The 17,304-nt window shown below is 34.9% G+C and overlaps 1 protein-coding gene across 1 annotated transcript in view; it reads right to left on the bottom strand.

Moving 5' to 3' along the window:
• The window catches only part of melt (ventricular zone expressed PH domain-containing protein melted), a 338,615-nt gene that overhangs the window by 75,792 nt on the left and 245,519 nt on the right, over window positions 1-17,304 (bottom strand). The window contains exon 13 of the mRNA XM_090398172.1: window positions 15,512-15,640. Coding sequence (XP_090254298.1) covers window positions 15,512-15,640 — 129 coding nt within the window. The remainder of the gene's footprint in view (window positions 1-15,511; window positions 15,641-17,304) is intronic.

Here is a 17,304-nt window from a genome sequence, read left to right on the forward strand (position 1 = left end):
CTGACTAAGTTGTTGAATTTAAGTCTCAGCTCTGGTAGAGTTCCAAGGGAGTGGAAAGATGATAAAATAATTCCCTTGCATAAGGGAGGTTCTAAGACTGCAGTAGCAAATTATAGATCAGTCAGTATCTCAGGAGTGGTGGTAAAAATACTGGAAAAATGGATCAAAAAGAGAATTCAAGAAAGGGTGAATAAGAATATGCTACTCTATGAGGGGAAATATGGCCTGAAGGGTAGGTCATGCCTGTAATTTACTAACTTTTTATAATAGAGTGATAAAGGAAATGGCTACATGATGATTCTGCTGGATTTTACAAAGGCATTTGACTGAATACCACATGGAACTCTGCTACACAAATTAGAACAAATGGGGGATGGATATGACACTAGTTATGTGGATAAGAGGGTGACTGCTGGAGAGATATCAGAAAGTGGTATACGGAGGGGCTGAATCCAGGAAAAAGCTGGTGACAAGTCATGTGCCACAAGGTTCAGTGTTAAAATTTCTTCTTCTTCTTGGCTTCCCGTATTAGGCAACTGTTTGCCTGTAATGTTTTCAAGGGTTTAAAAAGTCTTCTGTTCATCTCCTCCTGGGTCTTCCTCTTGAATGGTGTCCTTTTAGTTTTGAAATTGCGGTAAAACCATTACTGTAATTTCTACATAAATGATGTAGGAAATAACCTGAAAAGAAATATTCAGTTGTTTGCTGATGATGCAAAATTAGGTCGAGTAATAGTGAATCAAGGAAATGTGGAGAGCTTGCAGTATGATTTAAATAGTCTGTCAGCATGGGCAAAAGATAACGGTGTCAGTTTAATGTGGAGAAATGTAATGTTATGCATTTTGGGATAAATTGATTACAAGCTATGCAATCAATATTGATGGAACACATTGATGGAACTGTACTGCAGGAAATAGATGAAATGAGGTATTTAGGAGTGATGGACATAGTTGAAGTTTAGAAGAAATCTTGCCAAGGTTTCTCATAAGATTACTTGGCTACTGAAGAACACACTAAAGTAGAGATAGGGTAGGGAATAGTAATAGACAGAGAGCATAATGCTGAAGTGGCCACGGTTGCTCACACAATATTACAGAAGTACACACTAGCAAGCCTTGATAAGTCCACATCCTGATTACTGTGCTTAGGTTTGGTCTTCTGGGTTTCTTGGGGATGAGGAATAGTGATGATACAGAGGCAAGTGGTCTGTGGAACAATCCCTATGAGGACAGACAGAGGGTGTATGGATTGAAGAAGTGGATTGATAGACAAAAAAGAGGGGATATGATAGAAACATTTAAGTTACTTAAAGGATTTTATAGAATTGATGTAGGGAAAATGTTTCAGAATTTGGATACAGGATGCAGAATAAGAGGTAATCCCTGGCAGTTGAGTAAAGGCATAGTTAGTAGGGGTGCGAGAACTAGATTTTTTTTGCTTGGAGTGTGGTGAATAGAATGGAGAGGCATGATAGATTGTGTGGATAGTTTGGGTCTCCTGCGATGAGTTCATGGAGGTGCCCATAAAATAATAATAATAATAATAATAAAAGGTGGATTTAATATGTTGTTATTCTTTCTATAAAAGTTTGTCAGGGAAACAAAGATTGAGCATGATGTAGTAAGGTCTTAATAGTTTCAGTCTTTTGAGTATGATGGTGGTGAAATTCAGCATGGATATAACATGCTTGTATTAGTCTTCTTCCTAAAAACTGAAAATTTTAAGCTCCCATCTGGTTGACAAAGAATTAGATCTAAAAAGAGTATTTGGTTATCTGTTTCTCTTTTCTAAGATGAATTAGATCCTGTAATGAAGTACATTTAATATAGAAAGAAATTGCTGCAACTCAGAGGAAGAGCCATTCAAAATTGCAAAAATATTATCCACACATCTGTACCAATAGGTAGGTCTGAACACAGCGAAAGTTTTAATCACTGAATATTTTTGTTGCCATTCACACCATCAGAAAAATCTCCACCTTTCTTTCTTCACCTAAAGACAAACTTCCACCTCTAGGTTTTCCAGACATCTACCAGATTCCTTTAAACAGATCTTTTTCAACTGCACCGATCCAGCAGGTACTAAGCCATTTGCTATCATCACTGATATAACCATAATCATGCTCAAAACAATCTTGATCTTATCCATTACACAATTCAGAATTAGTATACATTAGTATACATTTCTTCTTCTTCCATGGAGCAACATTTACACCTTCACTCTCACCCATGTGTTGTATGGCATTATAGGAATGTCAAGTAGGATAATTTTTGCGATTTTTTTTGCTTAATTTTCTTGACTGGACTGTTTTCACTTTTCATTTGTATTGATCTGTTTCTATTAATTCTGTTAACTAATTCTGTTTCCACCTCTTTTGCACTTGGATGGTTCTGCAGCACTGTTACTCGCAGAAAAAAGACAAAACCTTTTGGCTTCTTATTTTTTTACTCTAACAATTCTTGAATGATGACCCTGATAAATGTCTATTTACTATTTCAAAACAAATATTCAATGTCACTTTTATTTAGTCATTGTTATCAGAGATCAGATTTTTAGGCCACTAAAGGGGGATGTCAACCATCTACTATGTCATGGTAGATGGTTTCCTTCCCTCAGACTTCTCAACTAATGCAGGAATAGCCCAGAACAATTTACTTTGACCTGGTTGCTTCCTTCTGTATATAAATGACTTGCTCTCACCAAATTCAAATCCTATCCATAGGTATATGATAACAATACACTGCACTCTTCCTTCTCAATTGACAAACTATGCAGTGCTTAATCATTAGAAACTTCAAGATCCTCCATAGCTAATGCCTTAAATTCTCATTTCGTCACTATTCATCAATGGGGCGGACAACCTTGTAAGCTTCGATGCTACACAACCTTATAATTTCCTGCAAAAAATGCTCTTCTATCACTTCCCCTTACTTTTGATAACACTGTAATATCAAAACATGATCAGATAGCACCTCCAGCTTTTCCTGGCACAAACACATCTTATCCATAGCTTCATTTCTGCACTACTTTCCATCTATATAACTGTAACACTATATAAATCCCAAATCTGCACAAACCTGAAATACTTTTTACATATTTGGAGTGGTGTACCTAAAGCCTCACAAGCATTGCTTAATGCTATAAACAAGAGGGCAATCAGACTATGTGATGACCCCTCTCACAGACATTCAGAGACACTTTCATGGTCAATGTTCTGTTGAACTGGCCAATATCATTCTGCTACTTTCTTCCTTTTTTGGCTGGCCTTCAGGGGGGCAAACAGGAAAGTTTTTTTTTTTTTTTTTTTGAAATCCCTTATTTGCTACCTCAAAGACTAGCCACAGTCTCTAGACCTGCCAGGTGTTTACTAGGTTCTATGAAGTTGTAAGCTGTCCTACTATGGTCCAATAAGCAAGACTGCCACCATCAGAATTGCCAAACACAAAGACTGCATCTGGTTCCATAACTATAGCCATTTAGGGTTTGCCAATCATGCCGTGGACACCCAACAAAAGATATCATGGAAAAAGGCCACCTTATCCCACAGGAGCAAATATTTATGAAAGACTTTTCCTGGAATCCGTTTCAGCCTTACTACCCAAACCTTAACAAATTTGATTGCATGAAACTGCCTGAAATCTGGGAAGCATCCTGAGAATTTCAGCTCAACAGCCAAGAACATCATCCCAGTCCACTAGGGTTACTATTTAGGACTTTAGACCTACCTTTATTGTTCTACTTCAGTCATACTTACCTTATGTAATGCCTGAATGCACATATCGATTAATTCATTGTTCTCTGATGATGGTAATTTAACTTAGCAGAAATATCAAAAATAGTAATAAAAAGTTTCTTCTCATTAATATATAGTATACATTGTTAATTTCCTTAAGAAATACCATTATAACTAGGTTTCATAAATTAAAGATGCCAATAAATTATATTCTTAGTTTAATCTTTTATTCAAGTGTAAGCAAACGTTTGAACATGAAGTATTGTCATCACTGGGCTACTTGTATATAGAAGCTAATGACTTCATGTCAATTGCCTTAGTATCCCATAATGCAAAGCATACACCCTTTAGGACGTGTATAATGCTATGTATTATGGAAAGGGCCAATACCCAGAGTTTCGATCAGTCTGAGTAGTCGACCAGATAATATATATATATATATATATTATGCGAATTCATTTTACTCGGTTGGAATATTATTGAAAAGCTTTAATGACTGTTACCGAGAGATAAAGAGATGACAAGATATATTTAAAAAGATACTACTAGTTTACTAGTTTTGTTGAATAGATCAACATCCTCAGGTATCACAATCAAAGAAATATATAAAAAAATTACAGAGACTTAAAATTGTAATAAAAGAACAAGTATAAAAAGACAGTAGCGTGTTTGAAAAACAAATGCGAGTATGAGTTCCAAACAAACGTATACTACGTGCTATCGCGAGTGCGCCAGTACTGAACAAAAGCAACGTGTGCATCAGAGAAATTGTAACTCAAGCTGTTGTTCATATGAGAGGAATCTAGAGAAATTTCCCTGGATCCGACAATCTTTCTTTCGAGTTCATCATAGCACACATGGATGTTAGAAGTTTGAGTCCAGTTTACAACGTGTTGGCGGCCTTCGTCTGAGTTAGCTGAAAAGAAAATGTGGCTAGAGAGAGCGCTAGCTCTAGTCCTGTTATAGGAGATATCTCTACAGTGTTCATCCAAACATAGAAGGATGGATTTGGCAGTCTGCCCATAGTATGGCTTTCCACAATCACACAAAATCTTGTACACTCCTGGAAACTGAGTAGGAAGATGTTTTTGTTTATGTTTGCTAAGTAATGAACGAAGTTTTGGAAGTGTAGTGAAGCAAGTTTCGAAGTTAAATTTCTTGAGAATCTTGGCCAGTTTTGGTGAGAGATGACGGCTCTTGGGGAAGAGGGATCTTCAGAAGTAGTTAAGTGCCTGGGGGAAAGAAATTTGTCAATTTTCTTTGGAGAGAAACCATTGTTAATGAAAGTTTTTTTTAAGAAAAAGGAGTTCATTTTCAATTTCTGTTTCTTCTGTAAGTAATGATTTGGTTCAGTGAGTTAAGGTGGAAATAATACCACATTTTTGTGGGGGATAGTGATGGGAGGAAGCATGAAGGTATCTATCAGTATGAGTAGGCTTTCTAAAAATTGAGAATTTAATGCTCTCAGCACATCTGGTAAGTTTGAGGTCTAAAAAGGGAAGTCAGTCATCTGATTCCAGTTCGAAGGTGAAAGAGATTTTTTTCATGGCACTTGTTTAGGTGGTCTAAAAATAAATAGAGGTTATTGACACCGTCTTCCCAGATGAGGAAAATATCATCAATATAGCGGTATCAGACCTATAATCTCTATAATCTCAGTACCTATAATCTCTCCAAATATCTCGTGAGTTTTCTAAGAAATCTTTCTGGAATTTCCTCTTCACATATTAAAAACTCTGCAGATTTTGTTTCTAAAATCAAGGACATCAAACTTAAAAAAACAGATTTAATGGCCAGTTTTGATATTGTTTCTCTCTTTACAAATGTACATGCTCAAGAGGTCCTCAATCTTCTCAAGAACGAATTATCAAAAAAACTCTTTGCTCTTCTCTCCCATTGCATAAAGTCAGGATACTTCAAATATGATAATAAGATCTACTTACAAAACTCAGGTCTGGCTATGGGCAGCCCACTCTCTCTGATTCTCGCAGATATATTTCTCAACGATTTTGAAGAAAAAGCTATTAACTCCTTTCACTTTAAACCAAAAGTCTGGTACCGCTATATTGATGATATTTTCCTCATCTGGGAAGATGGTGTCAATAACCTCTATTTATTTTTAGACCACCTAAACAAGTGCCATGAAAAAATCTCTTTCACCTTCGAACTGGAACCAGATGACTGCCTTCCCTTTTTAGACCTCAAACTTACCAGATGTGCTGAGAGCATTAAATTCTCAATTTTTAGAAAGCCTACTCATACTGATAGATACCTTCATGCTTCCTCCCATCACTATCCCCCACAAAAATGTGGTATTATTTCCACCGAGCCAAATCATTACTTACAGAAGAAACAGATGAAAATGAACTCCTTTTTCTTAAAAAAACTTTCATTAACAATGGTTTCTCTCCAAAGAAAATTGACAAATTTCTTTCCCCCAGGCACTCAACTACTTCTGAAGATCCCTCTTCCCCAAGAGCTGTCATCTCCTTGCCTTGCATCAGCTCTCTCTCACCAAAACTGGTCAAGATCCTCAAGAAATTTAACTTCAAAACTTGCTTCACTACACTTCCAAAACTTCGTTCATTACTTAGCAAACATAAACAAAAACATCTTCCTACTCAGTTTCCAGGAGTGTACAAGATTTTGTGTGATTGTGGAAAGCCATACTATGGGCAGACTGCCAAATCCATCCTTCTACGTTTGGATGAACACCGTAGAGATATCTCCTATAACAGGACTAGAGCTAGCGCTCTCTCTCTAGCCACGTTGTCTTTTCAGCTAACTCGGACGAAGGCTGCCAACACATTGTAAACTGGACTCAAACTTCTAACATCCATGTGTGCTACAATGAACGCGAAAGAAAGATTGTCGAATCCAGAGAAATTTCTCTAGATTCCTCTCATATCAACAACAGCTTGAGTTACAATCTCTCTGATGCACACGTTGCTTCTGTTCAGTACTGGCGCACTCGCAATAGCGCATAGTATACGTTTGTTTGGAACTCATACTCGCATTTGTTTTTCAAACACGCTACTGTCTTTTTATACTTGTTCTGTTATTACAATTTTAAGTCTCTGTAATTTTTTTATATATTTCTTTGATTGTGATACCTGAGGATGTTGATCTATTCAACGAAACTAGTAAAATCTTTTTAAATATATCTTGTCATCTCTTTATCTCTCGGTAACAGTCATTAAAGCTTTTCAATATATATATATATATATATATATATATATATATATTATAAGATATTAAATACAAAAATATACATTAAAAGAGGCCACTATAAATTAACTTGCAAATGTATTGCTAACCCACACTATTTTCAGACATTAAATATATTGTGTTAGGGTTAGAGACCACCAGATTACAGCACTGCGTGCCGATTAATTAGTGATAGCCTTGGGCCAGCTATCTCTGATTGGTTACCAATGGAGATTGAACTGCCCACTCAGTCTCCAAAAGTTAGGGCTAAAAAATGGCCTTGCCTACTTCCTATATGGGAACAAAAAGGCATTAGCTGATTTTTTTTAATGTATTGCTAACATTTGAAGGTGTTCTGAATGCCATAGTACTGATGGGCATGTTCACAAAGGCATGATTTCATGTATGTCAAAGTTGGATAGCTGAAGAGTAACAATCAGATAGGTTACAACTAAGGTTAATATTAGGATAGACCAGATTGAGGACACTTTCTGTTGATTTCACAATTCTTCTCTCTCTCCAGTTCAGTGTAGCATCTAGAAACATTTTCTAATTTGTTCCATGAATGACATGATGGTGACAATCACCCTCATTAGAGCGAGCAGAATTAAGAACGTGATTAGAAAGTGTGCTGGCTCTACTTCTTCCATATGTAATAACTCTCACATGTTCTTCCATACGCAATGCAAAATTAATTATTTTATATAGCTGAGTACATCTGTTGCATCAAATATATATATTATATAATAAAATAAATTTATTTTATATTTTAAATTAATAAAGTACTGCTATTCTATAACTGTTAATTACAGTAGGCCATACTGAGAAATAATACTTAGAGACAAGTATTCCATACATGTTTGAAGACTGCTGTTCTAAAGTAATGGAGAAAACCAAGTGTATACAAGAAGCCCAGTTGTGAAGATATTTCAAGTGCGAACATTGTTTGCTTACACTTGGATAAAGGATTAAACCCAGAATATAATCTCTTAGCATCTTGAATTTATAGTATAACCAAGCAAAAAAAATTTTCAACAACTAGGTTTCAGAAAACCTTTTCAGGGTTCTGCAAAAATATTTTTAATAAAATTTAATTTTTGTTTATTTTTTATTATATTTTTTTTCAAAATATTTTCATAATCAACTTTGTTAATTACTGAAAATAATTAAAATTATCAGGTCGTTGGGCTGTCACGGCGCATCGGGGCGTCCCCTTGGTGGTGGATGAGGGGGGGGGGAATGGTTGGTGGCACTATTTTGCAGGCCTCCCGGCTAGGTCAATGGAACCCGCTAACCAACGACAGTTGTAGTCCTCCATTCATATTGGGGGTTGGATGGTTCTGGCGGCCCATTCCGTAAAAAATGCCGTATGTAAAGCATCGTGTCTACACAAAAAAGAATTAAAGCCCGGGTAGACTCAATATGCCCGGAACAGTGGTGTCAGGATGATATAGCAGGCCTTGCGTATCGTCAGTCCATGACTGCTATAAAGAAACTCGATGCAGAAATTGCTTGAATATTGCTACTGTAAGAGGATTGAATAAATGCAGGAAATTGGCTAATGTGATGAGAGAGAGAGAGAGAGAGAGATGGAGAGATTTTATATTAGTATACTAGGAATAAGTGAAACTTTTTTGGAAAGGATCATCAGATTTTGAGTCGAAACTTTCAAATGGCAAGATATATAAAATATATATGTCAGGTGGTGAAATATCAAGAAGAGGCATAGCGTTTATTGTAGAGAAGAAAACTAATAAAAACATTATCCATATAATCAAAAAATCAGATAGAGTAATGGCAATTCTAGTGAAATCTAAACCTAGAGATATGCTGACTATTCAAATATATGCTCCTACAGAACAGAATGAGGAAGCAGAAATAGATATCATGTATGATGAAATAGAATGGTGTATAAAGGAAGTCAGAGGCAAGAAAGATGAGTTATTTGTGCTATGGGTGACTGGAACGCAAAAGTTGGATCAGAGAGAACATCTACACATGTGGGTCCATTTGGACTAGGAATTCGGAATGAGAGAGGACAAAAGCTGATTGATTTCTATAACAAGCACAGTCTCATCATAACTAATACTTATTTTGAGCAAAAACCAACAGCATGTTACACATGGAGAAGTCTGAATGGAAGATACAAAAATCAATTAGACTATATTGTAGTCAGTAAACGTTACTTCAATGGAATACAGAACTCAAAGGTGATGCCAAGCGCTGACTGTGGATCTGATCATAGACTGGTCTTAATGAAGATGAATATTCGCCTGAAAACAATAAAATTTAAAAGAAGTCAACCACTAAAATGGGATCTGCAAATGATACAAAATCAGATAATAAAATCAAAATTCAATGAAAATATTTCGGAACTGCTGTCTGCACAGTTGCAAAATGAAAATGAACCCTCTCGGTGGAATAGACTACAAGCAGCTATCATAACATCTGCTAAAAACCACATCAATAAACAAGAAGAAAGAAAGAAAAAACCAAGGATAACTCAAGAGGTAATCAACCTTACTGATGAAAGAACATGGAAAAGAGGAATAAATGAAGAAGAAAGGTTAAGATATAAAATTTTGGATAAAAGAATCAAACAGTTATGTAAAAGATTGAAACAAAACTGGATAAATAGGCAATGCACTGAGATAGAAGAATTAAAAAATAGAAACAAAACCAAAGAAACATTCCTGAAGGTGAAAGAACTTAATGGAAAAGCAAAACATACACAGTCTAATAACATCAAGGATAAAGATGGAAACATACTCATAAGGAAAAGATAAATGGAAGATGGGTGGAGTACTTATCAGACCTCTATGATGATGATGATAATAATGGTAACATGTTATATGATTCATGACACCTTAAGTTAAACGTAACAACAGATATCACTCTACCCACAAGAAAGGAGGTAGAACAGGTAATTAAGAATCTTCCTAATAATAAATCCCCTGGGTGTGATAATATTCCGGCTGAGCTGTTGAAAGCTTTGACTGGCAACAATAACAACAATTTAGTGGAATCCATTCAGGACATCTATAAAACAATACAATTACCTGAAGTTTTTACAACATCTATCTGCATACCAATTCCAAAGAAACATAATGCACAAAATTGCAAGGATTACAGAACTTTGAGCCTAATATCCCATGCATATAAAATTATTTTAACCATTGTTAACAAACAAATTGAAAGAGCCATAAAGGGTGAATTGAGTGAACAACAGAAAGGCTTCAAAAGAGGAATGGGAACAATTAATGCTATCCTGGAACTAAAAATACTAATAGAAAGACCACTTGAAAGAAATAGGAACATTTACATATGCTTCATAGACTTTCAGAAGGCTTTTGACTGGGTAAAATATAATAAAATGTTCAATATACAGGGTGTTCGGGATAAATTTGACATATTTATAATTAATTATATTTTTCCGTAAGTTACATGTATTAACACACACTTCTCTTCATTTAAAAGTTTGGACCCTTCTTCATTCATATACAAGATGTCAGAAAGGATGGATAGCTGGAACCCACCTGAATCATGGAAGAGAATAACTTGTATCATGATGATTCGTGCCCGCCATCAAAATAAGGATATTACGACTGCTGCCCAATGCTCCCTGAATACAGTAAAAACAATCAGGCATGAACTAGAGACTTGCAATGGTGACTACGAGGATGTAGCAAGAAGAAAGATCCCTAGCAGACGATCTGATTGCGTTCGTACAGCAGAATTCCTCGCAAATCTGCAGGAACAGGTGTTGAAGAACCCTGGCATTGGAATTCGGGCTTTGTTCGTGGAGTTGCTAACTGTAGTCAAGCCCTGGATAACAAGGGTAGCCAATGGTAGGCCGTATGTATGGCAGCAGGATTCGGCCCCTTGCCACACCTCTGGGAAAAGTCAAAAATGGTTGTCTGAAAATTTCTACGACTTCACCAGTCCAAATGTTTGGCCTCCAAACTCCCCAGACCTTAACCTCATGGATTATTTTGTATGGGGCGCAGTTGAAAAAGACACCAATCGCACTTCCAGTAATACAAAAGCCCAGTTAATGGATAAAATTAAAACAGTTTTTGCGGCCCTTCCCAGGGAGACTGTAGCATCAGCTTGTTCGAGGTTCCGAAGCAGAATTGAAGCTGTGATCGATGCTAATGGTGGTTATTTTGAGTAAATCTTGTTGATAGTATTGTAATTAACTCTGCCTGTAATGTTTTTTTGTCAATTCATTAAATTTAATAGATACAAAGAAGATTTTCTTTTTCCTTACGAAACTGTCAAATTTATCCCGAACACCCTGTACGTATTAGATAAATTAGACATAGAAGATCATGTACTTAAGATTATAAAAATGATTTACACCAAACAGAAAATGCAGCTGTTTAATGATGAGACTTCTGCAGTGAAAATAAAAAGAGGAGTTAAACAAGGTTGTATCCTTTCACCAAATCTATTTAATATCCATAGTGAAAAAGATATTAATATAAAATATCTTTCATATATAGATATGAAATATCTATATATGAAAGATATTTCATATCTATATATATGAAAAAGATTGAAAAACAAAAAATAAGAATTAGTATTAATGGTATAAAATACAACAATCTTAGATATACTGATCATACCATTCTAAAAGCAGAAAACAGAAACAAATTAATCAAATTACTGCAGCTACTAATTGAAGAAGGTAAAGAATTTGGATTAGATATGAATGCAAAATAGACCAAATTTATGAAAATCTCAAAAGAAAACAGATCCGAGCCAGAAATATTCATAAACAATATGAAAATTGAATGAACAACAGAATACAAATATTTAGGCACTTAACTGCAGATGGAAAGCAAGATAAAGAAATAAAAATAAGAACAGCCATAACTAAGGATGCATTCTGGAAAAATAAAGATCTGCTCAGAAGTTCTATGAGTATCGAGACAAAGAAAAGAATGATAAGAACATTAGTGTGGTCAATTTTCTATGGAAGTGAGACTTGGATATTCAAGAAGAGAGTAAGGTAACAGATAATGGCCTTTGAAATATAGTGCTATAGGAGAGCTCTGAAAATCCCATGGACAGAACATGTGACAAATACAGATGTCCTACAGAGAATGAGAACACAAATATATTTATTACAGGAAATGATCCAGAGAAAGATGAGATTGGCAGGACATATACTGAGAGGTTCAGCAGGATAGAGGATACTAACAGTTTTAGAAGGAAAATTATGGGAAAAGGATCAAGAGGCAAACTATGAAGGACATGGCTTGAAGATATAAGATCATGGACAGGATCACATGGCTATGCAGAAACAAAAAGGAAAGCAACCAACAGAGAGAACTGGAAGAACATGGTGCTGCACCCTCTCACTGAGGAAGCTACATGAAGAAGAAGAATTAAAATTATTTTAATTATTCCCATTAAGAACATAGTTTCTATAGAAACCATGTTGCTCATAGGATAGATATACTTCTCAATGCCAAGCTGTGCTCCATTGCGGTGACTATGAACAGTAACTACCCCCAAATATGCCCATTTTGAATTGATTATATATATCATCATCATCAAATTCCTGCCATGTACCCTCAAGGGGTGTGTGTACAGGATATGACAGTACTACATGAAAAAATTACATCATTACTAACTTCCTATCTACAATTTTCCTCCAAGTCAGTCTGTTACTTGTCAAGACTCCAACATTAACAGATCTTATATTTCTATCGTCTAAGGCACTTTGTACTGTATCAATCCACCTATATCTTGGTCTTCCTCTGGGTCGTTTTCCTGCCAACCTGGCAGAGAACACTTGTTTTGCTAATCTTTCTTCACCCATTCTGTTTAAGTGACCATACCACCTGAGACTAGCGCTGCTAATGCATTCCTGGATGCTGACAATGTCAAGTTCTTTCCTAATATCCTCATTTTTAATACGATATTGCCATTGATGCCATCTGTTCATGCCTCTAATCTTTCTCAGGACTCTCATATCTGCGGTCTCTAGTCTTTGGTCAAGTGTTTTACTTCTGACCCAGCTCTCAGATCCATAAGTTAAAACTGGTTTGAACACCGTCTTGTATACTAATTTCTCTCTTATTCCATATGAATTTATTCAATTGACTTCCCACCATACCAGCTTTGCTGATTCTGTTGTCTATTTCTATATTTAATTTACCATCTTCAGTAAAAATCGTGCCTAAGTAGCTGAAATGTTTTACTTGTTCCACAGGTTCTCCATTCACAACACACTTGACATTTTCAATGATTCTGCCTATTTTCATTGTCTTTGTCTTTTTATTGCTGACCTTCATACCATATCTATTACAACAGCTATTCAATTTAGTCAGAGAATCTTGCAGAGTTGTAGCGGATTTATTTAGAAGTATAACATCATCCGCATAAAGCAAAGAGCTGACATTAACATCTCCAATTTTGATATCAGGTTTAATACCACTTTCCTTCATAACGTGATCCATATAGATAATGAATAACAGAGGGGATAATGTACATCCTTGTCTCACACCAGATTTAACATTAAACCATCTTCCTGTTAACTGCTGACTTACAACTCAAATAAAGACTAAGTATTGCTTGATATAATGCCCCATTCACACCATATAACTGCAGCGTATTGAATAGCTTCTCTCTTGGCACCTTGTCATATGCCTTTTCCAAATCAACAAAACTTAAATACAGATCTTTGTTATATTCCCATGCTTTCTTGACTATTTGTTGTAAAGTGAAGATCTGATCCTGACAGCCTCTATTTGGCCTGAATCCAGCTTGTTCTTCACCAAACTTTTCTTCCACAATTCTTCTCAACCGTTTCTCAAGTATACTTGCATAGATCTTGCCAGGAATACTCAGTAGGGAAATACCTCTGTAATTCTCACATTCAGTTTTATTTCCCTTTTTATATATGGGTACTATTACAGCTCTACTCCAATCATCGGGAATTCGTCCCTCTGTCCAGGCCTTCTGAACTATGCAGTGCAGCTACTGTAAGACTTTTATACCACCATACTTCAGCATTTCTGGTCGAATATCATCTACTCCTGCTGCCTTTCCACATTTCAGGCCTTTGATGGCTTTTTCTACTTCAAGTATGGATATGTATTCCTGACTGCATGCCTGGTCAGTGTTTTTTTATCACTGTGCTGTCATCACTGCTTGTTTCATTTAGCAATTTTTCGAAGTAATTACTCCATACTTCAAGGATATCTTTTTCTCCTGTTTTCATGTCACCTTTATCATCTCTAACTCCTTTTACAGCACTCTTTCCTCCATTCCTAAGTTTCTTCAACAACCTCCAGAATATTTTGCCGCCTTCTTGATATTTATTTTCTATGAAGTATTACTATTCTATTCTTTATACCTAAAATAAAAGTATTATTTCTCAGTATGGCCTACTATAGTAGGCCATACTGAGATATAATACTTAGAGATAAGTATTCCACATGTTTGAAGACCACTGTTCTAAAGTAATGGAGAAAATCATTAACACTCAAATTGCATCATATATGGGAACTTCAACTAATAAATGATTACCAGTCTGAATTCTGCCTCTGTTGATAAACTGGAACTCTTGTTTATTTACATGAAACAACTTTGGACAAATGTCGTGGAAAAGGATGAGGAATTCTAAGTGGCAACTCTTGAAATCTCTAAGGCATCTCATGATTAGCACAAAGACCTATTCCCATTTTATGGCTGATCTTTTTTTCTAACTTTTGAAACTAGGTTACCTCCTCTCTCCCTCTCTTTCTACTTCATACATTATACATGATAGTGATGGGTGGTAGATGGCTTTATCCTAACCTCTGCAACTATGCCAGTCTCTCAGGGCTCTGTTCTTTCACCTATCACCAAAATTTCCAAAATACTGACTTCTACAATTCTAAATTCTGATCTCCACACTATTCTTCATTAGGATTCTGATAACCTTCTTAATTTCAATGCGAATAAAATCATAATCCTGTCTTATTTCTCACATTGATATTCTTCTGATCTTGCTTTTGACAACTTGCCAAATCTCTGGATAAATTGAGATCTCTTGTTGATATAACTTCTATTTTTTTTTTTTTTTAATGAACATTATAAATATTGCCCACTCAGCAAGTTTGTGTTCTACATCTGGACAGTGATTAACTATAAAAATCAAAAGCTCATTTAGCCATTGAAAACTTTTCACACATTTGGGATGGTGCCCTAAGGGCTCTATAAAAATTACCTGCTTCAGTACAGAAGAGCAATTATGTTGATTAGTAAGTCATCAGTCACTAATTCACTCCACCCCTTTCACACGGAGATTCAGTTCTGCTGCTTGCATAACAAGTTAACTTGTTAATACATGCCTCTTTAAATGCTTGCTGCATTTACAATAATCAGTATCTTCCAAAACTATCAACTCTTTTACTCTCTTTCTCGTATTCTAACAATAAGATCGACATCTTTTTTTTTTTATTGTGTGAACATCATTACACTTAATTCACAGAATCGCACTTAGTATATCAATTAAAAAGGCAACACAGCAAATTAATTTAAGTAAAATGAACTATTTTAATGTATACATTATACCTTAGCTGAAGGAAATGCTGATGTAACAAGGGTTAAAAATGACTTGTTGTCTGCTTTCAGTGTATCCCAACAGTTCTTAAGGCTGCTAACTGATGATTCCCTTGTACTCAAAGCCATTGTTGCCCGAGCCTTAAAGAATGAAATATATATATATAATATATACTATCATATGATATTCATTGTGGAGAAAGAAAAAACATGTTAGAGCAATTATTTCACTTGATGTTTGGACCTTCATATTAAGAATACTTATGTGCACACACACACAGCTCCAGAAATATAACTTAAATCTACTAGCCACAAAAAATTTTAACAGTCTAAGGTATTGGTCTCCTTTATGCAAATTTCGTTATAGCTGATGTTTTAAAAAACCAAATGTTATGAGGACAAAAGAAAGAATTACATTCTTTAATTTCCATTATATGTTACATGTAATTATACAGAAATATGCTTTTCTTTAATGGGGGATTTAAAATGTATACTGCAACACAGCTCATCACAACTCAGATTGTGTCTTGCATTTATTTCATTTATTGTTCATATTAAGGATGAATTTATATAAATTCTTCATAAACAATAATTTAATAAGAAAGTCATGATGCACTCAGTCACTATGATCAATCTTTGACTTGTCTTTATAAGATAATTGTATTTTCAGTATTAAAAAGCCTTTTTGTTATGTAAAATTTAATTACACTAAGCTAATTCATGCTCTGAACTATGAAAATAAGCTTAAGACAATACTATATTACATTTGTGTGCACCTACCAAAGGGGTAAAAGGTATTGGAAGAATAAAATGTACAGATGCACTACAGTATTTAATTATATTGTGCCAATTTTAATTTGTGTTTATAATTATTGGTTTATTTTGTTGATGAAATTGTTAGAAAAGTGCAATTTTTTTTTTTTAAATAACAGATTGTCTATTAAACATGTACAATGTATATGATGTTTAAAGTTAATATTGAACTAAATGAAAGCACTGATTTGTTTAAAAATTTATTTATTGGAAATAACTGGAATTTAATTTAAATGTATTCATGATATGAAAAACTTATGTTTTCTTGCAAACCTCCAAGTGTGCAAGATTTACAGTTTTCAAGTAAAGCACTATAACACGTAATGGCAGCTCTACTTTTCCCACTTCACGACAAACAAAAACTAAGCGTGATACTGCTGTGAGAGAAATGAAGAGACTTTTTGGAACTTGATAGCAGATAGATATTTCTGAAATTTTTACATTTAACAGTTATCAATTGTTATGTTATGGCAATGATAGCAGAACAACTGTTTGGAGAGGAAGATATGGCAGGTTGAGTTTTTAATGACTGTTTATTTTTTGTAGTCATTTTCAGTATTTCATATAGAAAAAAAAAATAAATAAAGTTCTGAACTTTAAAGGAGATAAAAGGACAGAAGGAAGTGAAGATTACTGGTTTACGTCATGACTTTTAGAGAAAACTGGCAACTTTTAAAGAATTGCAAACGTTTTTGCAATTCTTTAAAAGGGAATGCTGCAGTGTTCAAATTAAGGGATTTTAGATCCAAAAATTTTATTTTCAGCTCTCTATAAATAAAACTGCTTTAATAAATTTGTTGGCAACTACTAGTGATCAATAACTTGGCAGCAAATAAAATTATTTTTTTAATGAAAAAAAAAAGTGTAAATTATACAAAAAAAAATCACTAGACGCATCACTAGCCTGTGGCAAGTGGGTAAATGGATTTCTGTAGCTCTGTGTATGTGTAAACTAAAACACACACTACAATAAACATAAGCTTTTAAACATA

This window comes from Typopeltis vanoorti, chromosome 1 (genome assembly GCF_054136105.1).
Source record: "Typopeltis vanoorti isolate ZY-2024b chromosome 1, IOZ_Tvanoo_1.0, whole genome shotgun sequence".
Taxonomy (NCBI): domain Eukaryota; kingdom Metazoa; phylum Arthropoda; class Arachnida; order Uropygi; family Thelyphonidae; genus Typopeltis; species Typopeltis vanoorti.